The sequence below is a fragment of the Gobius niger genome, assembly GCF_951799975.1.
Source record: "Gobius niger genome assembly, chromosome: 21".
NCBI lineage: Eukaryota > Metazoa > Chordata > Actinopteri > Gobiiformes > Gobiidae > Gobius > Gobius niger.
Genome location: NC_136872.1, coordinates 27,194,282 through 27,216,997, shown reverse-complemented (window position 1 = coordinate 27,216,997; position 22,716 = coordinate 27,194,282). Strand labels below are relative to the sequence as shown.

General features: G+C 47.2%; 2 protein-coding genes across 2 annotated transcripts in view; both read left to right on the top strand.

Moving 5' to 3' along the window:
* LOC306981094 (NACHT, LRR and PYD domains-containing protein 3-like) overlaps positions 1 to 22,716 on the top strand; it is a gene marked incomplete at both ends in the record, with an annotated part of 141,002 nt that overhangs the window by 17,979 nt on the left and 100,307 nt on the right. The window contains one exon of the mRNA XM_079580644.1: positions 20,272 to 20,445. Within this exon, the coding sequence (XP_079436770.1) occupies positions 20,272 to 20,445 (174 nt within the window). The remainder of the gene's footprint in view (positions 1 to 20,271; positions 20,446 to 22,716) is intronic.
* On the top strand, positions 11,304 to 20,122 carry LOC306980689 (protein NLRC3-like; the record flags this gene model as incomplete). The annotated part of the gene is made up of 6 exons (XM_079580117.1): positions 11,304 to 11,319; positions 17,512 to 17,963; positions 18,244 to 18,749; positions 18,828 to 19,655; positions 19,732 to 19,868; positions 20,115 to 20,122. The coding sequence occupies 6 exons, from the start codon at positions 11,304 to 11,306 to the stop codon at positions 20,120 to 20,122; spliced, it is 1,947 nt and encodes a 648-aa protein (XP_079436243.1).

Genomic DNA, 22,716 nt, shown 5'->3' with positions numbered 1-22,716 from the left:
GCAGTTGATTTCTGAAAGAGACGGAAAATATCATTTAAGGGGCTTGGATCACTTTAAAACTGCCCATGCCCGGACATCCAGAAACAGTTTGTGTGTGTCCGTTTGTGGTCCTAAAATATGGAATAAATCACACGTAGACCTCAAACCATGTCCGAATATCAGACAGTTTAAACATCAATACAAAGAATGGATTTTCTCTAAGTATCGGAAGAAAATCTCTGACTTTTCATGTTCAGCTGTTGTAAACCTGATGTTGATGGTAGGGAGTATTCACACTGTATATGACAACTTGATTTAGATCACAGAGCTCAGATTATTGTTTTAAGGAAGCCTAAAAAGTAAATAGGAAAAGAGACTGACAGTACTTAAAAGGGGCGGGACTAAATAAGTGTTTACTTCCCCCCCACTCCTTTCCGGACAGCCTCATTTCAAACGTGCAAAAGGTAAAATAGTTTGTACTAAGACGTAAATGTGTTGAGCTGCACGTCTGAAACTGAGCTCATCTGCCACGATCATGGCAGGTTGTGTTTTGAGTTCGTATGAGTTTGTGTTTTTATGTTTTGTTCATGGTCCGGATAAAATCTGACAATACTTACAATACAATCTCTCCTTAATGTGGCTTTAATGGACATTTGTGTGTCAGTGTTTGCGTCGTATTATCAGCGTGTCAGTGTTTGCTCTGAGTCCTAAACATCTGTCACATTTCTCTTGTATTCCTGAGCCCTGTGTCATCGATGAGAATAAAAGTGAGGATAAAAGTCTGGCTCTCACGGCCTCGGCTCCGGCTTTTACTTTCACACTTAAACCTTTACTGATAAAACCACACGAATAAACATGTCACATTTCAGAGACGGTTTAACCCTCTGTGGAATCAAACCCTTATGGCTCTGACACAGTGAAACCTCTCGACTCCCACCTGAACGGATCCCGTTTCATCCAGGCTTTCAAAAGGCTTTACCCCAATCAAAAAGCTTCTGGGGAAAAAAGCACCAAAACAGCCACAAAAAATGAGAAGAAAACAAGGATGTGAACGCGACAAAAATGTGACAAAAATGTGACAAAAATGTGACAAAAATTCTACAAAAATGTGACAAAAAAGTGACAAAAAAGTGACAAAAACTCAACCAAAAAGTGACAAAAATGTGACAAAAATTCTACAAAAATGTGACAAAAAAGTGACAAAAATTCTACAAAAATGTGACAAAAACTCAACCAAAAAGTGACAAAAACTCAACCAAAAAGTGACAAAAAGTGAAAAAATGTGACAAAAACTCAACCAAAAAGTGACAAAAATGTGACAAAAATGTGACAAAAATGTGACAAAAACTCAACAAAAAAGTGACAAAAATTCTACAAAAATGTGACAAAAACTCAACCAAAAAGTGACAAAAACTCAACCAAAAAGTGACAAAAATGTGACAAAAAGTGACAAAAATGTGACAAAAATTCTACAATAATTCTACAAAAAAGTGACAAAAAGTGACAAAAATATCAGTTTTGTGGCTTTACCCCAATCAAAACGCTTCTTGGGAAAAAAGCACCAAAACAGCCACAAAAAATGAGAAGAAAACAAGGATGTAAATGCGACAAAAAAGTGACAAAAATGTGACAAAAACTTAAAAAAAAAAGACAAAAACTCAGTCAAATGTAAAAAAAAAAAAAAAGAAAAAAAAAAAAGGTGACACAAAACAGCAACAACGAGAGGAAAAACATCAGTTTTGTGGGTCTTAGCTTTCAAATGAGGCGTGACACTGGCCTGTTGTTCTGACGGGGCTCAGAGATTGTGTGTTTGTGTTGTGTCCTGTCTGCTGTGGTTGTGTTGTTGCATTGCACTCCCATAGTCTCCTAATAAAATCAAACAAAGTGTTATTTTCAACATCAATCAATCAATATCTCTTTATAAACCATTTTATTTGGACCTTTAAAAACATGGTTGTTCATCCATGATGCCAAAGCACAAACAGAAAAGTGAAGAAAGTGTCCGGAGTGTGAAGATGTAAATATAAATATAATCCCATTTACAAACTCTGACTCCATTATTTAGATTTCACTGCTGAAAATATTGGTGATTTTGTCCACTTTTATACATAAAATGATCCACATTTCCTTCTGATCTCAGTGTCAGTGATCCTCAGCCTGTGCCTTAAGGGTTAAGTGTGTGGCTGTGGTGACAGAGGGCGGGGCTTGTCCTCAGGTAAAGAGCAGGTGTTTCCGCCGCAGTGTCACAAATGTGCGGCTGAAGGGGAGATGACGGGACGGTCCTGTAATCTCCAAACCGAGCAGAAACCAGGGAGAGTCGGACAGAGGAGACGCTTCAGAGCCCACACTCAGGTGAGGCTTTGGAATCAGACAGAGCTACAGTTTACAGACTCATCACTGCATCATATACACAATAACATACACCAGAGCACATTTGGTGTTTGGCCTTAAGTCAAGGCTCATTGAGTCATAATGAGTGCATTATTAGAGCTGTATCAGTGTAATGTGTGTAAATGCTTCTTATAAACAGAGCAAATACGTGTCTGAACCTGTGAGGAGGCAAAGTGCGTGTGAAGGAGTGTGATGAGGAATGTAGTCGAGCTGAACTGCTGAGCCGCTCCCACTGTTTTGTGCTCGTCCAGTCACAGGTAAAAATAAACACAGTGTTTACACGTGGCCACACCGCCTTTGCTCTGCCCAATCCCGTCAGACCTTGGAAGCTCAGCAGGGAAGGGCCTGGTCGGTATTTGGATGGGAGAATGTTTGGTAACACCAGGAAGCCTGGCGAATGTAGTGAGTGAGTGGTCAGAGGGGCCGATGGCGCAGACTGGTTGCCTCGCTTCCGTCAGTCTACCCCAGGGCAGCTGTGGCTACAATAGTAGCTTACCACCACCGGGTATGGAGTGAATGAATAATGCAATGTAAAGCGTCTTTGAGTGTCCAGAAAAGCGCTATATAAAACCGATGCATTATTATTATTATTATTACATGATGAGGTTTATCTCTGTGTTAAAGGCTCTGATTCTCCCCCAGGACGAGACTCGGAGGAAATGGCAGAAGGAAAAGCAAAGCCTCCAGAGGGCAGCACTGAGCCACAGCTCTGTGGGACAAAGTGAGTTCAGTCGTTTCTTATCCACTTTAACCTGTGGTGGCCTGATTTGTGTCCAATCTCTCCAGTGCCCCCGAGCTCAAAATGTAAAAGCAGAATAAAGTGAAGGCGACAAGTGTGATTTGGACACGCCTCTTTTATCGTCAAATTCTATTGGTTTAATCCCTGACCACACCAGGCCTCTCACATCCCTGTTACGACCGGCCACATGTAAACAAAACTTTGTTAGAAAGAGTAAAGTAAGTCTAAGTGTCTGCTCCGGGTTTGGCCTCTTCACTGTGAGGGAATTAAGACATTTTAAATATATTTTAACCTGACAATTTCTCTATTTGAGCCAGTTAGTTATGAAGTCCTGAAAAATAAAAATGAATCCCTTTAATATATTACAACACTACAGGCTATTTTTAAAGTGTGCATTTTATGAATGAGTGATATTCTCTGCACCATCGCTGTACTCCTACTTTCTGCTCCGTTCATACGAGGCGGTAACCTGGCTAACACCAGGCTGCTGTGTGCGCTCGAATCATTTCGAACTGCACAACAGCCTGGGGACCATGGCCGAAATTTCGCGTGGATTTGGGAACCAATCACAGAACAAGGAGGGACGGCAAGATGTTTATTTACGGATTACATTTTTTATTTATTTATTTACGGATAAAACATGACAGCAGCAGACGCAACGCTGTTTTTTGATCGAGCTTTAGGCCGTCTTCTAAATAGTTTAGCTCGAAAGTTTACAGCGGGTACGTCATACGTCATCGGATACGATGATACGATTGGCTGTGGCCTCGTGCAGACGCATGATAAACCACACCTCTCCTACGAGAAAATGAATTGGTGGTCCCCAGACTAAATATCACTTGTGATTTTAGTCTGGCGTTAGCCAGGCTAACGAGGCGGGAGAAGAAATACAAACATGTGCAGGTTGTTTTGAGCATCGTGTGCGTGAACTGCATCAGTGTAAACAGAACTATGTGAACTCACCACAATGCGCAGCACCGATGGTAAAAGAGCAGAGATTTCAGTTTGTAATGGAGCGTGTTTCTGCTGTCCTGGATCTGCAGCAGCTCTGGCCTGCAGCTTTATAATAGGTTTGGTTTAAAGAGTGTGAGTGTTTCTCTCCCTCCTGTGCTGGGACTGTCCACGTCGTCCAAAACTAAAACCCTCACTGACCAATAACCTCCTTCAAAGACAAATGTGTTTTCAAAACTGATCATTTCTCTTCACACACAGATCTTCAGCTCACAGTCGTGTTTCCAATGCCCTGTCTAAAAATAAACCAGAGTTAAGTCTTGAACCTGCTCCTCGAGACTCACGGTGAGAATTTAGCTGAATGTGGAGTTTATCACAGCTGAAGCCAAGACCGACATAACATCTGTTCTTTACAGAAGCAGATCTACAGCCTCAGTGTCCGCTCTGTCCATGAAGAGTGACTGGTCTCATGGCAGATTGATAAACTTCAGTCCTGAACCTGCTCCAGACTCACGGTAAGAAATAAAACTAATGAGTCCATCCACAGCTATAGACATAAGTTGTGTGTGTGTCAAATGTTATCGTCAAATTCTCTTGGTTTAATCCCTGACCACACCAGGCCTCTCACATTCCTGTTACGACCGGCCACATGTAAACAGACCTTTGTATGAAAGAGTAAAGTAAGTCTAAGTGTCTGCTCCAGGTTTGGCCTCTTCACTGTGAGGGAATTAAGACATTTAAAATATATTTTAACCTGACAATTTCTCTGTTTGAAACCGTTAGTTATGAAGTCCTGGAAAAAAAAAAAATCCCTTTAACATAATACAACACTACAGGCTATTTTTAAAGTGTGCATTGTTTGAATGAGTGATATTTTCTGCACCATCGCTGTACTCCTACTTTCTGCTCTGTTCATACGAGGCGGGAGAAGAAATACAAACATGTGCAGGTTGTTTTTAGTATCGAGTGCGTGAACTGCATCAGTGTAAACAGAACTATGTGAACTCACCACAATGCGCAGCACGGATGGTAAAAGAGCAGAGACTTCAGTTTGTAATGGAGCGTGTTTCTGCTGTCCTGGATCTGCAGCAGCTCTGGCCTGCAGCTTTATAATAGGTTTGGTTTAAAGAGTGTGAGTGTTTCTCTCCCTCCTGCACTGGGACTGTCCACGTCGTCCATAACTAAAACCCTCACTGACCAATAACCTCCTTCAAAGACAAATGTGTTTTCATCCATCCATCCATCCATTTTCTTCCGCTTTATCCGGGGCCGGGTCGCGGGGGCAGCAGTCTCAGCAGAGATGCCCAAACTTCCCGGTCCACACACACCTCCTCCAATTACCAGGCCAGCTCGGAGACATAGTCCCACCACCGTGTCCTGGGTCTTCCACGAGGCCTTGTCCCACTAGGACATGCCTGGAACACCTCCCGCGGGAGGCGACCAGGAGGCATCCGGAACAGATGCCCGAGCCACCTCAGCTGCTCCTTTCGACGTGAAGGAGCAGCGACTCTACTTCGAGCTCCTCCTACAGCGACCGCATCACTGCTGACGCCGCACCGATCCGTGTGTCCATCTCACGCTCCATCCGTCCCTCACTGAGAACAAGACCCCGAGATACTTGAACTCCTCCACTTGAGGTAAGGACTCCCCACCGACCTGTAGAGGGGAAGAAGAACCATGGCCTCAGATTTGGAGGTGCTGATCCTCATCCCGGCCGCTACACACTCGGCTGCAAACCACCCCAGAGCAGCTGAAGGTCCTGGTTCGTTGAAGCCATCAGAACAACATCATCCGCAAACAGCAGAGATGAGATCCTGAGGCTCCCAAACCGGACACCCTCCGGCCCCTGGCTGCACCTAGAAATTCTGTCCATAAAAGTAATGAACAGAACCGGTGACAAAGGGCAGCCCTGGCGGAGACCAACACGCACCGGGAACAGGTCTGACTTACTGCCGGCAATGAACCAAGCTCCTGCTGCTCATACAGGGAACGGACAGCCCTTAGCAGAGGGCCCCGGACCCCATACTCCCGCAGCACCCCCCACAGGGCACCACGAGGGACACGGTCGAACGCTTTCTCCTGATCCACAAAACACATGTGGACTGGTTGGGCGAACTTCCACGAACCCTCGAGCACCCGATGAAGGGTATAGAGCTGGTCCAGTGTGCCACGACCAGGACGAAAACCGCATTGTTCCTCCTGGATCCAAGGTTCAACCATCGGCCGGATCCTCCTCTCCAGCACCCTGGCGTAGACCTTACCGGGGAGGCTAAGGAGGGTGATTCCTCTGTAATTGAAACACACCCTCCAATCCCCCTTCTTAAAGAGAGGGACCACCACCCAGGTCTGCCAGTCCAGGGGCACTGTCCCCGACCACCACGCGATGTTGCAGAGACGTGTCAGCCAAGACAGTCCTACAACATCCAGAGACTTAAGGTACTCAGGGCGAATCTCATCCACCCCCGGAGCCACCGAGGAGCTTTCTCACCACCTCGGTGACTTCAGCCCCGGTGATGGGCGAGCCCACCTCCGAGTCCCCAGCCTCTGCTTCCTCATTGGAAGACGTGACGACGGGATTGAGGAGGTCCTTGAAGTACTCCTTCCACCGCCCAACGACATCCCCAGTCGAGGTCAGCAGCCCCCCACCCGCACTGTAAACAGTGTTGGTGAAGCACTGCTTCCCCCTCCTGAGGCGCCGGATGGTTTGCCAGAATCTCTTCGAGGCCGACCGATAGTTTTCCTCCATGGCTTCTCCGAACTCCTCCCAGACACGAGTTTTAGCCTCCGCGACCGCACGAGCTGCAGCACGCTTGGCCTGCCGGTACCTCTCAGCTGCCTCAGGAGTCCCACAAGCCAACAAGGCCAGGTAGGACTCCTTCTTCAGCTTGACGGCATCCCTTACTTCCGGGCGCCACCACCGGGTTCGGGGATTGCCGCCGCGACAGGCACCAGAGACCTTACGGCCACAACTACGAGCAGCCGCATCGACAATGGAGGAGGAGAACAGAGTCCACTCGGACTCCATGTCCCCCGCCTCCCCCGGAATCTGGGTGAAGCTTCTTCCTTAAAATCTGGTTGTGTCCCAGTTGATTTTAAGCATGCTGTGGTGCAGCCTCTTTTAAAAGAGCCTAATCTGGACACCACTACTTTGGCTAACTTCAGGCCTATATCTAAGCTGCCCTTCCTATCCAAAGTGCTGGAGAAGGCTGTTTATGAGCAGCTACAATCTCAAAAACACAAACACCATCAAAACACCATTGCAGAAAAGTCCCAATCTGGTTTTAAACCCTGTCATAGCACAGAGACTGCCCTTTTAAGAGTTTTTAATGATTTGTTTTTAACTGCTGACAGTGGAGTCCACTCTGTCCTTGTGCTCTTGGACTTAACTGCTGCATTTGATACAGTGGATCATGGCATTCTTTTATCACGCCTTGAGCTGTCTGAGGGACTCAAAGGCACTGTTCTGAAATGGTTTGATTCATATTTAAAAGATAGAAGTTTTTTCAGTTAATGTTGGCTCATGCTTCTCATCTGCGTCACCTATTCATTGTGGAGTGGAGTGCCTCAAGGGTCCATTTTAGGCCCTTTGTTATTTTCTCTGTATCTTCTACCCCTTGGTCTGATTTTAGAGAAACACAAAGTTAATTATCATTTTTATGCTGACGATCTGCAGATCTATATGCCACTGAAGTCTAGCTCTAAGGGATCATTGAATCCTTTGTTGGAATTGCATTCAAGAAGTTAAAATATGGATGGGGGCCAACTTTTTAAGTCTAAACAAAGATAATTCTTCTAATGTTCTCGACAACTGTGACAGCGCCATTGGCCCTCTCGCTTCCTTCTGTCACCCTTTTGCAAGGAATCTCGGTGTGTTTGTAGACAATGAATTTAAATTTGAGAAACATATAAATCATGTTGTCAAATCAAGCTTTTTCCACCTTAAAACCCTAAGCAAGGTAAAAAACTATCTACCTGCCTGTGACTTTGAGAAAGACATTCATGCTTTTATAACTTCGCAACTTGATTATTGTAATTCTGTGTACACTGGTCTTGGTCAGCGTTCAATTTGTCGCCTCCAGGGGGTACAAAATGCAGCCGCTCGTCTCCTTACAGGGACCAGAAAAAGACAGCACATCACCCCTGTGTTAGCTGCTCTACACTGGCTCCCTGTGTATTATAGGATAAGGTTTAAGCTTTTACTTGTCTTTAAATGTCTCCACGGCGCTGCTCCCCTGTATTTGTCTGAGCTTCTGGTCCGTCAAGCCCCTGCTCGGGCTCTGAGATCTGCTGCTTTTAGAGGTTCTTCGTTCCAAATATGTGACTAAAGGGGACAGGGCTTTCTCTGTTGCAGCTCCAAAACTGTGGAATGATCTGCCTCTCCACATCAGAGCTGCTCAGACACTTGACCAATTCAAATCTTTGCTTAAGACACACTTTTATGCAAAAGCTTTTAACACTGTCTAGCACATATCTGGCCAAATCTAAGCTGTTAGTGCTTTGCTGTTTTGTATATGTGTTTTGTTTCTTATTATTATATTTCTATTTGTTTCTGTACTGTAGACCTTTTGTGAAGCACTTTGGTCAACAGCAGTTGTTTTAAATGTGCTATATAAATACATTTGATTTGATGAGCAAACCCACCCCAGCCCGCCGCCTCTCCCTGCAGGCAACTCCAGAAAAATGGAGAGTCCAGCCTCTCTCCAGGAGTTGGGATCCGGAACCCAAGCTGTGCGTGGAGGTGAGCCCGACTATATCTAGTCGGTATCTCTCAACCTCCCGCACAAGCTCAGGCTCCTTCCCCCCCCAGCGAGGTGACGTTCCATGTTCCGAACGCCAGAAGCTGTGCATGTGGACCAGGTCGTCGAGGCACCTGCCTCTGACTGCCACCCAGTCCTCTCTGCACCCGAACCCTACGGATCCTTCTGCGGGTGGTGGGTCCACAGGAGGGCGGGCCCACGTCGTCCCTTCGGGCTGTGTGTGTTTTCAAACAAAGCAAAGCTGATAATTTCTCTTCACACACAGATCTTCAGCTCACAGTTGTGTTTCCAATGCCCAGTCTAAAAATCGTAATCTAGAGTTAAGTCTTGAACCTGCTCCTCCAGACTCACTGTGAGAATTTAGCTGAATGTGGAGTCTATCACAGCTGAAGCCAAGACCGACATAACATCTGTTCTTTGCAGATGCAGATCTACAGCCTCAGTGTCCGCTCTGTCCATGAAGAGTGACTGGTCTCATGGCAGATTGATAAACTTCAGTCCTGAACCTGCTCCAGACTCACGGTAAGAAATAAACCTAATGAGTCCATCCACAGCTATTCACCTTATTCCGCCCCGCCCACTTTTGCCACTTTTTGCGTTGTCTCGGCACCTCGTTGTCCAGACACTTCCGGTCGAGCGCGAAGCCCGTCCATTTTAACGGAGAACGAGCGAAAATATTCTCCGCTCAAATCTGATGTTTAGTCGATTGATTTGTGTAAAATGTCTGATGTTCATTTGCACCGACATGTCGACACTGCAGCGTTTCTCTGCGCGGCCTGAAAACGGCTTTGTTTTCGTGTAGTGACTGATTTTATGTGGACTTCTCCAGCCCCATGTTAACACATAGGAGAAAAGGGGCGGGAACAATTCATGGCGCCGCCCACGCGAACCTCCGGAATAAGGTGAATAGACATAAGTCGTCAAAGCATCCTTTGAGTCAAATATTATTCCTAGTAAAGGTTTGTGGTTGATGATGGGGAGACTTTAGGAGATACTTTGTTTTATCCGATGAAGGAATGTGTTGTTTTCCACTCGTCACCTTAAAATAATAAACAAGTATAAACCTTGTATACTATTTCATGTTATCTTTACCTTCCGTCGTAACAACACACTTCACTGCATGTTCAAAACTGGAAGAGGAGTCGGGAAGTCAACGATACTTCACTATCAGCTGATAACACATACCAGAGATATAGATGACCAGTATTCAGGAGGTTAAATCAAAAAGATTTATTTCCCTAACAGATCATCTAAACAGAGCTCTGCTTCCCAGTCCCTGACAATCAAATCTCCTAGCCCCCAGCCACACCGGAGGAGACTGAGGTCATAGTGAAGTCAGAGTATTCATATATTCATGAGCCTAGGCTACGTGTACTTGTTTCCATTGGTTGGTAATTTTGTAGCTCCTCCCTCATAACCATTTTATGATATCATTCCGCCATTCCATTCTCGAGGGCGGTGTAGCAGTTTTGTTATTTTTCCCACACTGTGGCCTCGGTGCATGGACATTTTGGATACATTTATCTTTGGTGTTTCCACTGAATTTTGGCTGTAACAGAAAACTCAAAAACACTTTGCATGCATTGTAATATAACACTAAAGAGCCATATAAACGAAAAGCTCGCAAATACATTTTATAATACTTCACCGATAAAAGTAGAAACAGAATGTGGCTTTCACATGTATCAGGCTGAAAACTGAACCTCCTCTCCACAGAAGCAGATCTTCAGCCTCAGTGTCCGCTCTATCCTTGGAGAGTTACTGGTCTAATCGTAATCCAGACTTCAGTCCTGAACCTGCTCCTCGAGACTCACAGTGAGAATTTAGCTGAATGTGGAGTCTATCACAGCTGAAGCCAAGACCGACATAACATCTGTTGTTTACAGAAGCAGATCTACAGCCTCAGTGTCGGCTCTGTCCATGAAGAGTGACTGGTCTCATGGCAGATTGATAAACTTCAGTCCTGAACCTGCTCCAGACGCACGGTAAGAAATAAACCTAATGAGTCCATCCACAGCTATAGACATAAGTTGTGTGTGTGTCAGATTTTATCGTCAAATTCTCTTGGTTTAATCCCTGACCACACCAGGCCTCTCACATCCCTGTTACGACCGGCCACATGTAAACAGACCTTTGTTGGAAAGAGTAAAGTAAGTCTTAGTGTCTGCTCCAGGTTTGGCCTCTTCACTGTGAGGGAATTAACACATTTTAAATATATTTTAACCTGACAATTTCTCTGTTTGAAACCGTTAGTTATGAAGTCCTGGAAAATAAAATAAAAATCCCTTTAACATAATACAACACTACAGGCTATTTTTAAAGTGTGCATTGTATGAATGAGTGATATTTTCTGCACCATCGCTCTTCTCCTACTTTCTGCTCTGTTCATACGAGGCGGGAGAAGAAATACAAACATGTGCAGGTTGTTTTTAGTATCGAGTGCGTGAACTGCATCAGTGTAAACAGAACTATGTGAACTCACCACAATGCGCAGCACGGATGGTAAAAGAGCAGAGACTTCAGTTTGTAATGGAGCGTGTTTCTGCTGTCCTGGATCTGCAGCAGCTCTGGCCTGCAGCTTTATAATAGGTTTGGTTTAAAGAGTGTGAGTGTTTCTCTCCCTCCTGCACTGGGACTGTCCACGTCGTCCATAACTAAAACCCTCACTGACCAATAACCTCCTTCAAAGACAAATGTGTTTTCATCCATCCATCCATCCATTTTCTTCCGCTTTATCCGGGGCCGGGTCGCGGGGGCAGCAGTCTCAGCAGAGATGCCCAAACTTCCCGGTCCACACACACCTCCTCCAGCCACCAGGCCAGCTCGGAGACATAGTCCCACCACCGTGTCCTGGGTCTTCCACGAGGCCTTGTCCCACTAGGACATGCCTGGAACACCTCCCGCGGGAGGCGACCAGGAGGCATCCGGAACAGATGCCCGAGCCACCTCAGCTGCTTCTTTCGACGTGAAGGAGCAGCGACTCTACTTCGAGCTCCTCCTACAGCGACCGCATCACTGCTGACGCCGCACCGATCCGTCTGTCCATCTCACGCTCCATCCGTCCCTCACTGAGAACAAGACCCCGAGATACTTGAACTCCTCCACTTGAGGTAAGGACTCCCCACCGACCTGTAGAGGGGAAGGAGAACCATGGCCTCAGATTTGGAGGTGCTGATCCTCATCCCGGCCGCTACACACTCGGCTGCAAACCGCCCCAGAGCAGCTGAAGGTCCAACAGAACAACATCATCCGCAAACAGCAGAGATGAGATCCTGAGGCTCCCAAACCGGACACCCTCCGGCCCCTGGCTGCACCTAGAAATTCTGTCCATAAAGGTAATGAACAGAACCGGTGACAAAGGGCAGCCCTGGCGGAGACCAACACGCACCGGGAACAGGTCTGACTTACTGCCGGCAATGAACCAAGCTCCTGCTGCTCATACAGGGAACGGACAGTCCTTAACAGAGGGCCCCGGACCCCATACTCCCGGAGCACCCCCACAGGGCACCGCGAGGGCCCCGGACCCCATACTCCCGGAGCACCCCCCACAGGGCACCACGAGGGACACGGTCGAACACTTTCTCCAGATCCACAAAACACATGTGGACTGGTTGGGCGAACTCCCACGAACCCTCAAGCACCCGATGAAGGGTGTAGAGCTGGTCCAGTGTGCCACGACCAGGACGAAAACCGCATTGTTCCTCCTGGATCCAAGGTTCAACCATCGGCCGGATCCTCCTCTCCAGCACCCTGGAGTAGACCTTACCGGGGAGGCTAAGGAGGGTGATTCCTCTGTAATTGAAAGACACCCTCCAATCCCCCTTCTTAAAGAGAGGGACCACCACCCAGGTCTGCCAGTCCAGGGGCACTGTCCCCGACCGCCACGCGATGTTGCAGAGACGTGTCAGCCAAGACAGTCCTACAACATCCAGAGACTTAAGGTACTCAGGGCGAATCTCATCCACCCCCGGAGCCACCGAGGAGCTTTCTCACCACCTCGGTGACTTCAGCCCCGGTGATGGGCGAGCCCACCTCCGAGTCCCCAGCCTCTGCTTCCTCATTGGAAGACGTGACGACGGGATTGAGGAGGTCCTCGAAGTACTCCTTCCACCGCCCAACGACATCCCCAGTCGAGGTCAGCAGCCCCCCACCCGCACTGTAAACAGTGTTGGTGAAGCACTGCTTCCCCCTCCTGAGGCGCCGGATGGTTTGCCAGAATCTCTTCGAGGCCGACCGATAGTTTTCCTCCATGGCTTCCCCGAACTCCTCCCAGACACGAGTTTTAGCCTCTGTGACCGCACGAGCTGCAGCACGCTTGGCCTGCCGGTACCTCTCAGCTGCCTCAGGAGTCCCACAAGCCAACAAGGCCAGGTAGGACTCCTTCTTCAGCTTGACGGCATCCCTTACTTCCGGGCGCCACCACCGGGTTCGGGGATTGCCGCCGCAACAGGCACCAGAGACCTTACGGCCACAACTACGAGCAGCCGCATCGAAAATGGAGGAGGAGAACATGGTCCACTCTGACTCCATGTCCCCAGCCTCCCTCGGAATCTGGGTGAAGCTCTTCCGGAGGTGGGAGTTGAAGACCCCACTGACAGAGGGATCCACCAGACGTTCCCTGCCGACCCTCACAACACGCTTGGGCCTGCCAGGTCTGACCGGCTTCCTCCCCTGCCAGCGGATCCAGCTCACCACCAGGTGGTGATCGGTTGACAGCTCCGCCCCTCTCTTCACCCGAGTGTCCGAGACACGCGGCCGGAGGTCAGACGACACAACTACAAAGTCGATCATCGACCTCCTGCCTAGGGTGTCCTGGTGCCACGTGCACTTATGGACACCCTTGTGCTTGAACATGGTGTTCGTTATGGACAAACTGCGACTAGCACAGAAGTCCAATAACAGAACACCACTCGGGTTCAGATCGGGGAGGCCGTTCCTCCCAATCACTCCCTCCCAGGTCTCACTGTCGTTGCCCACGTGGGCGTTGAAGTCCCCCAGCAGAACAATGGAGTCCCCATTCGGAGCACTATCTAGTACCCCTCCCAGGGACTCCAAGAAGGCCGGGTACTCTGCACCGATGTTGGGCCCGTAGGCCGAGACAACGGTGAGAGACCTGTCCCCGACCCGGAGGCGTAGGGACGTGACCCTCTCGTCCACCGGGGTGAACTCCAACACGTGACGGCTGAGCTGGGGGGATATGATGAAATCCCCAGTTTATTTTTAAGACACTAAATAGGCTTGTCAACCCATGTGACTCCTCTGGTCTTGTGCCTTCACCTCAACTTTGTGAGGATTTTATGGAGTTTTTCAATGAAAAAATTAATTCCATCAGGGCCGGTCTTATTTCATCTGCCCTAAACAATCATGTCCCACAAACATGTCATGCTACATTTGACACCTTTGAGCCTGTGTCTTTATCCATTTTAACAAAGATTGTTCACAAAGTGCGCTCATCATTTTGTCCCATGGATAAAATTCCTCCTGCTCTCCTCAAGGAGGTTTTTGAATCCATTGGTCCGTGCATAGTTGATTTGATCATTCTTCCTTAAAATCTGGTTGTGTCCCAGTTGATTTTAAGCATGCTGTGGTGCAGCCTCTTTTAAAAAAGCCTAATCTGGACACCACTACTTTGGCTAACTTCAGGCCTATATCTAAGCTGCCCTTCCTATCCAAAGTGCTGGAGAAGGCTGTTTATGAGCAGCTACAATCTCAAAAACACAAACACCATCAAAACACCATTGCAGAAAAGTCCCAATCTGGTTTTAAACCCTGTCATAGCACAGAGACTGCCCTTTTAAGAGTTTTTAATGATTTGTTTTTAACTGCTGACAGTGGAGTCCACTCTGTCCTTGTGCTCTTGGACTTAACTGCTGCATTTGATACAGTGGATCATGGCATTCTTTTATCACGCCTTGAGCTGTCTGTGGGACTCAAAGGCACTGTTCTGAAATGGTTTGATTCATATTTAAAAGATAGAAGTTTTTTCAGTTAATGTTGGCTCATGCTTCTCATCTGCGTCACCTATTCATTGTGGAGTGGAGTGCCTCAAGGGTCCATTTTAGGCCCTTTGTTATTTTCTCTGTATCTTCTACCCCTTGGTCTGATTTTAGAGAAACACAAAGTTAATTATCATTTTTATGCTGACGATCTGCAGATCTATATGCCACTGAAGTCTAGCTCTAAGGGATCATTGAATCCTTTGTTGGATTGCATTCAAGAAGTTAAAATATGGATGGGGGCCAACTTTTTAAGTCTAAACAAAGATAATTCTTCTAATGTTCTCGACAACTGTGACAGCGCCATTGGCCCTCTCGCTTCCTTCTGTCACCCTTTTGCAAGGAATCTCGGTGTGTTTGTAGACAATGAATTTAAATTTGAGAAACATATAAATCATGTTGTCAAATCAAGCTTTTTCCACCTTAAAACCCTAAGCAAGGTAAAAAACTATCTACCTGCCTGTGACTTTGAGAAAGACATTCATGCTTTTATAACTTCGCAACTTGATTATTGTAATTCTGTGTACACTGGTCTTGGTCAGCGTTCAATTTGTCGCCTCCAGGGGGTACAAAATGCAGCCGCTCGTCTCCTTACAGGGACCAGAAAAAGACAGCACATCACCCCTGTGTTAGCTGCTCTACACTGGCTCCCTGTGTATTATAGGATAAGGTTTAAGCTTTTACTTGTCTTTAAATGTCTCCACGGCGCTGCTCCCCTGTATTTGTCTGAGCTTCTGGTCCGTCAAGCCCCTGCTCGGGCTCTGAGATCTGCTGCTTTTAGAGGTTCTTCGTTCCAAATATGTGACTAAAGGGGACAGGGCTTTCTCTGTTGCAGCTCCAAAACTGTGGAATGATCTGCCTCTCCACATCAGAGCTGCTCAGACACTTGACCAATTCAAATCTTTGCTTAAGACACACTTTTATGCAAAAGCTTTTAACACTGTCTAGCACATATCTGGCCAAATCTAAGCTGTTAGTGCTTTGCTGTTTTGTATATGTGTTTTGTTTCTTATTATTATATTTCTATTTGTTTCTGTACTGTAGACCTTTTGTGAAGCACTTTGGTCAACAGCAGTTGTTTTAAATGTGCTATATAAATACATTTGATTTGATGAGCAAACCCACCCCAGCCCGCCGCCTCTCCCTGCAGGCAACTCCAGAAAAATGGAGAGTCCAGCCTCTCTCCAGGAGTTGGGATCCGGAACCCAAGCTGTGCGTGGAGGTGAGCCCGACTATATCTAGTCGGTATCTCTCAACCTCCCGCACAAGCTCAGGCTCCTCCCCTCCAGCGAAGTGACGTTCCATGTCCCGAACGCCAGAAGCTGTGCATGTGGACCAGGTCGTCGAGGCACCTGCCTCTGACTGCCACCCAGTCCTCTCTGCACCCGACCCCTATGGATCCCTCTGCGGGTGGTGGGTCCACAGGAGGGCGGGCCCACGTCGTCCCTTCGGGCTGTGTGTGTTTTCAAACAAAGCAAAGCTGATAATTTCTCTTCACACACAGATCTTCAGCTCACAGTTGTGTTTCCAATGCCCAGTCTAAAAATCGTAATCTAGAGTTAAGTCTTGAACCTGCTCCTCCAGACTCACTGTGAGAATTTAGCTGAATGTGGAGTCTATCACAGCTGAAGCCAAGACCGACATAACATCTGTTCTTTGCAGATGCAGATCTACAGCCTCAGTGTCCGCTCTGTCCATGAAGAGTGACTGGTCTCATGGCAGATTGATAAACTTCAGTCCTGAACCTGCTCCAGACTCACGGTAAGAAATAAACCTAATGAGTCCATCCACAGCTATTCACCTTATTCCGCCCCGCCCACTTTTGCCACTTTTTGCGTTGTCTCGGCACCTCGTTGTCCAGACACTTCCGGTCGAGCGCGAAGCCCGTCCATTTTAACGGAGAACGAGCGAAAATATTCTCCGCTCAAATCTGATGTTTAGTCGATTGATTTGTGTAAAATGTCCAATGTTCATTTGCACCGACATGTCGACACTGCAGCGTTTCTCTGCGCGGCCTGAAAACGGCTTTGTTTTCGTGTAGTGACTGATTTTATGTGGACTTCTCCAGCCCCATGTTAACACATAGGAGAAAAGGGGCGGGAACAATTCATGGCGCCGCCCACGCGAACCTCCGGAATAAGGTGAATAGACATAAGTCGTCAAAGCATCCTTTGAGTCAAATATTATTCCTAGTAAAGGTTTGTGGTTGATGATGGGGAGACTTTAGGAGATACTTTGTTTTATCCGATAAAAGTAGAAACACAATGTGGCTTTCACATGTATCAGGCTGAAAACTTAACCTCCTCTCCACAGAAGCAGATCTACAGCCTCAGTGTCCGCTCTATCCTTGGAGAGTTACTGGTCTAGTCGTAATCCAGTCTTCAGTCCTGAACCTGCTCCAGACTCACAGTAAGATCTGACCTGAACACAGAGTCTCAGCAGCTAAACTGTGCTTTATATTTGTGATTGTAACTTGTGAGATGTTAAAGACGTGCTCAGTGCTGTGTGTTTGTGTCACAGAGAAACAGAGTCAGAGCAGGACGCCTGGCCTCAGTGTGGAGACACAGGCAACAGTCCTGATCAGGGGGTTCAAGGCCCTGCACCAGGTGAGTCTGCTCAGTCTGAGACTCATCAACTACAGCAGGGAATAAGAGACCTGTTCATCAACATTAACAGGTGTCTCCTCCTCTGTGTCCAGGTGAAGGTCTCCACAAGGTTCTGAAGGACCATAAGCAGAGCCTGAGCAGCAGATGTGAGAGTGTGACAGAGGGAAGTGAAGAATCAGGAGATAGAACTCTTCTGAACAGCATCTTCACTGAGCTGTACATCACAGAGGGCCTCAGTGAAGAGGCCAGAGCCCAACCTGAGGAGAGGAGTCTGGAGACACAGTCCAAGAAGAAGGAGGTCCAGGAGATCACCATCAGGTGCCAGGACATCTTTAAAGCTCTGCCCCCTGAGCAGCAGCAGGGGGCGCTGCAGCAGGGCTCCATCAGAGCCGTGCTGACTGTGGGCGTGGCTGGAGTGGGGAAGACCTTCTCAGTCCTGAAGTTCTGTCTGGACTGGGCCCAGGGCTCAGAGAACCAGGAGCTGCAGCTGGTGGTGCCACTGTCCTTCAGAGAGATGAACCTGGTCAGAAGGGGGCGCTACAGTCTGATGGAGCTGATCCAAGTGTTCCATCCAGCGCTGGATCCACAGGTCACTCTCATTTAGAGAAAGCTTTACCTTTCACATCATATATTTCAAAGTCTCAAACACTTTTGAAATGACTCCTGGCTCTCAGGGCGTTTGTTAGTTCAGTCTGTGTTCACATTCACTGTAAACCCTGCAGTCCCTCACACTGGAGCTCCACCACTCACTGGTTTAAAGTGAGGGTTGAAGGAAAGTGGTGTAAAGTCATGGATGTTAAATGTTGTGTTTCTCTGCCCCACAGACGCTCAAAGCCCACAGTCTGTCCGTCTGTAAACTCCTGTTCATCTTTGACGGCCTCGACGAGAGCAGACTGTCTCTGGACTTCAGCTGTGAGCTCATCTCTGAGGTCACACAGAGGTCAGAGGTGGGCGTACTGTTGGTGAACCTCATCAGAGGCGCTCTGCTTCCTCACGCCCTTATATGGATCACCTCCCGCCCAGCGGCGGCCCATCAGATCCCAGCGCGGTGCGTGCACAGGGTCACGGAGGTCAGGGGCTTCATCACTGACCCACAGAAGGAGCAGTACTTCAGGAAGAGGTTCAGAAAAAAAAAACAGTGTGACCGAGTCCTGTCCCACCTCAGAACCTCCCGCAGCCTCCACAACATGAGCCAGATCCCAGTCTTCTGCTGGATCACCTCCACAGTCCTGGACCACATGTTGAGAAGCCATCAGAGCGGACCACTGCCCCAGACCCTCACAGACATGTACGCACACTTCCTGTTGGTGCAGACGCACAGGAAGAGGAAGTATGAAGCAGGAGTTCAGGAAAGAGAAGAGAAGAGTCTTCGAACAACTCATTATGATGCAGTTCAGTCTGAGGACAGAAAGAAGAGTTTGTGGAAGGCATTTGTTCAGAAGTTTAGGTCTGAGCCCTGGGGGCTGACAAAGGCCGACACAGAGCTGCTCCTGAAGCTGGGGAGACTGGCCTTTGAGCATCTGCAGACAGGAAACATCATGTTCTACCAAGAAGACCTGGAGCAGGTGGGTCTGGACCTGAGCGAGGCCTCGGTCTACTCCGGACTCTGCACTGAGATCATCAAACGAGAGAGTGTCTTCAACCTGTCAGTCTACTGCTTCATCCACCTGAGCGTGCAGGAGTTTCTGGCAGCCGTTTACCTTCACCACTGCTTAGAGAACAACAAGGAGGTGGTCAGGGAGTTTCTTTATGGAAGTGAAGGAACCGTCTCCAAATTAAGTCCAAATGAGTTTCTCAGAAAATCTGTAGAAAAGTCCCTGCAGAGTCTAAACGGCCACCTGGACCTGTTTGTGCGGTTCCTTCATGGCCTCAGTCTGGAGTCCAACCACAGACTTTTAGGAGCTCTGCTGAGTCCAATCGACCAATCAGAAATCACAGAAGTCATTAAAAACCTTAAAAAGATGAGCTCAGAGGAAATCTCTCCCGACAGAAGCATCAACATCTTCCACTGTCTGATGGAGCTGAAGGACCAGTCTGTGCAGCAGCAGATCCAGGACTTCCTGAAGTCTGGAGGTGGATCTAAGGAGAGACTGTCTGAGATCCAGTGCTCGGCTATGGCCTACATGCTGCAGATGTCAGAGCAGGTCCTGGAGGAGCTGGACCTAAGGAAGTACAAGACGTATCTCCAGGGTAAATGGAGACTGATCCCAGCGGTGAGGAACTGCAGGAAGGCTGTGTGAGTCCTCAGTCACAGACAGAAGCTTCACAGACCTGTTAGAATCACTCACATGTCGCTCTAACATCTGTTACAGGTTTGGAGACTGTGAACTCTCAGATCTTCACTGTGAAGTGGTGGCGTCAGCGCTGAGCTCCAGCCCCTCCCATCTCAGAGACTTGGATCTGAGTTTTAATGACCTGAGTGACTCCTCAGTGTCTGTGGTGTGTGCAGGTCTGAAGAGTCCTCACTGTCAGCTCTCCTCTCTCAGGTCAGTGCAGGTCTGAAGAGTCCTCACGGTTAGCTCTCCTCTCTCAGGTCAGTGCAGGTCTGAAGAGTCCTCACTGTCAGCTCTCCTCTCTCAGGTCAGTGCAGGTCTGAGGACATCAGTGTCAGGTCTGTGACGGCTCTCGCTCGTCCATCCTCCACTCTCCTCATCCTTTAATAACTGATTGATGGGACGTAACCGTTCTCTGAGAGTGAAGTAAAGTGTAGGAGATCATGTCTGAAAAACCACAGCATTTACCCCTGACTTCTGAGTTCTGCTCCAAACCAGAGTCTCAGATGTTCAGCTGCAGCTACAGAAACTCCTCTGACTTTACTCTGGACTTAATCACTTCATTTATTCTTTATTCAGATTGAGGGACTGTGATTTGTCCGAGATCAGCTGTTCCTCTCTGGCCTCAGCTCTGAAGTCCAACCCCTCACATCTCACTGAGCTGGAGCTGGGTTATAACGATCTGTCTGACTCAGGAGTGTCTCATCTGTGTGGTTTTCTGCAGTTGGAAGACTGTCGCCTTCAGACTCTCAGGTCAGTTCACTGTCTTTGTGTCAGGGCTCAAGAACAATAGTTATAGTGATTAGTTTTTGTTTTTTATAACTTCTGACAGGCAAATTAAATAAAAAATCTCTCATCCTACATACTTTTTGACCACTGTCAATAAAAAAAAACACTCAACAAAATAAAGTGTTATATATTTCTATTTATTTCCTTTACACATTTTGATTTGTATATTGTTCTGAAATGTTAAGGAATACTAGATTATCAGGTTATTTCAACAGGGACAATGTAAAAGCAACAGCAACAAAAATAATTACATATAGCTGCACTTCAATTTTGATTTCAGTCCCTGGAGGAGATTAAAAGAAAAAGTACAAGGCACGGAAATCTATGATTTTATCATTTTCACATTCGGATTTATGGGACGTTCTGGTCATCGCGACCAACAATACCATGAAAAATATGTCAATGTTAAAAATTCATTTTTTAAATTTACGTTAAAGTCAAATGTTTACTCTCCATATAATTGCTATAGGGACGCTATAGTGCCTAATTTGAATTTTGTCAAATGAGTGAGAACTGAAAAAAGTCACCAAATTCTTACAATTTCAAAATTTCACTTGTTGAGGTTATTTTTCACCCAAAATGAGCTAATTCCAAGAAACACCCTGGATTTGCAGGCTATAATCCAAAATGGCTGACATCCAATATGGTGGACAGCGCTGTCGTATAAACATTGTTCATGTAACCCAGGTGATAAAACCTGTGCCCAGCCTGTTCCTACCGTTCCCATTCACAATTTTTTTCCCCACGCCTGTAACCAATCACTGCACTCGCTTTCGGTGACGTCATCGAGTCACATGGGTCGGGGCGGCGTATCGTGAGTTCTAATATGGCGCTGCGCATTCAGTGTGCAGATGCAGTGGGGAAAGCAAGATCAGAGTCGTGTTTCAGGTCGGTTTGAGCTAATTTTCGTTGTCCTACCACTTCGGTTTTACTTATCATTTAACTGGTTTATATCTCAACTCACAGGAGTCTCCTACCGTGAACCAAACCGCGAGGAAAAGCGCTTGTGGGTAGAAATAGATCGCTAAACCGGTGAGTGTTTGTTGTCATCATGCTGTGTTAGCATTAGCGTTAGCCTCCGCCGTCATGTGTATGGGCGCTGGTTAGCATGGGGTTTCACAAAGTTTATGCCCTGTTTCTGAATTATGTCAACTCCGGAATGAATGTGAATTTAATTATGATTCATATGTGATTGTTTAACTGTTAACTGACTGCTAGTTAGTATTGGTAAAGATAAATTACTAATATTCTAACTATTATTATTATATTATGTTTGAACACTGAATCTTTAAATGTAAATGTACATGTATAGTGCAGCTAGTGCTATTAATGTGACATTTATTATTGATTAATTTAAATTATGTGCACGTGTGAATAGAATAGTTAGCAACTAGCTGGTGATTCATTAGAGCTTTTGGTCCTGTTCTCCAGGCCAGGTTCTAATCCGATGGCGAGCTGATGGAGCAGGCCTAGAGCCTACAGTTGGCAACTGCTGAAGAATCGAATCGTACTCTCCTGCCGGGCTGGTAGAGGGCTCCTTGTAGTCCACGAACTCTCCCCACTCAACTCACTTGCCCACACACACTATTCCCCAAACCCCCTTACCCCCAGATTCCACATCCTCCGTGCTCGCCCCGCTCCGCTCCGTTCCACTCCGCCCCGACCTCCGCAGCAAATGCGTTGCTATGTTGAACGTTCAGAAACATTCCACATCGTCCACTCCGCTCCGAGGGGCCTACGTCGCCTCTCCGCCTCGCCACGATAAAAATACGGATCAACCCTATTTTCAGGTCCGTCTGCGTCCCGTCAGCTCCGGCCGGATCAAGCTCCACAGTTCAGACCGCACCAAACGGGAAAGAGAACGACAACAATATCCGTATTTTCAAAGTAAATACCCTCCGAGCGGACTTTATTTTAACGAAAATGTCACTATTTCACACAAAGTGACCTCGATAATTCCCTTTGGGGAGTTTGTTATCACAAAAACAATCACACGACCCGATTAAGCTTCTGTTGCTTTTGTTCACGTAACTTTTTTTTCTGCCTCTCTCTCCCTCGCGCATTTGAGGGAGGCACAGGCTTCATGCTTCAACGCGGTACAGCTCGCATGCTCATAAATAGTTGTTTATTATTTTATTGGGAGGTTTATTTCTCAAAGTCGCTGCTTTGTGCGCGTGCTCCTCATGGAGCTGGAGCACTGGCGGAGAGGACCGGGGCGGACTGAAGCGGAGACAG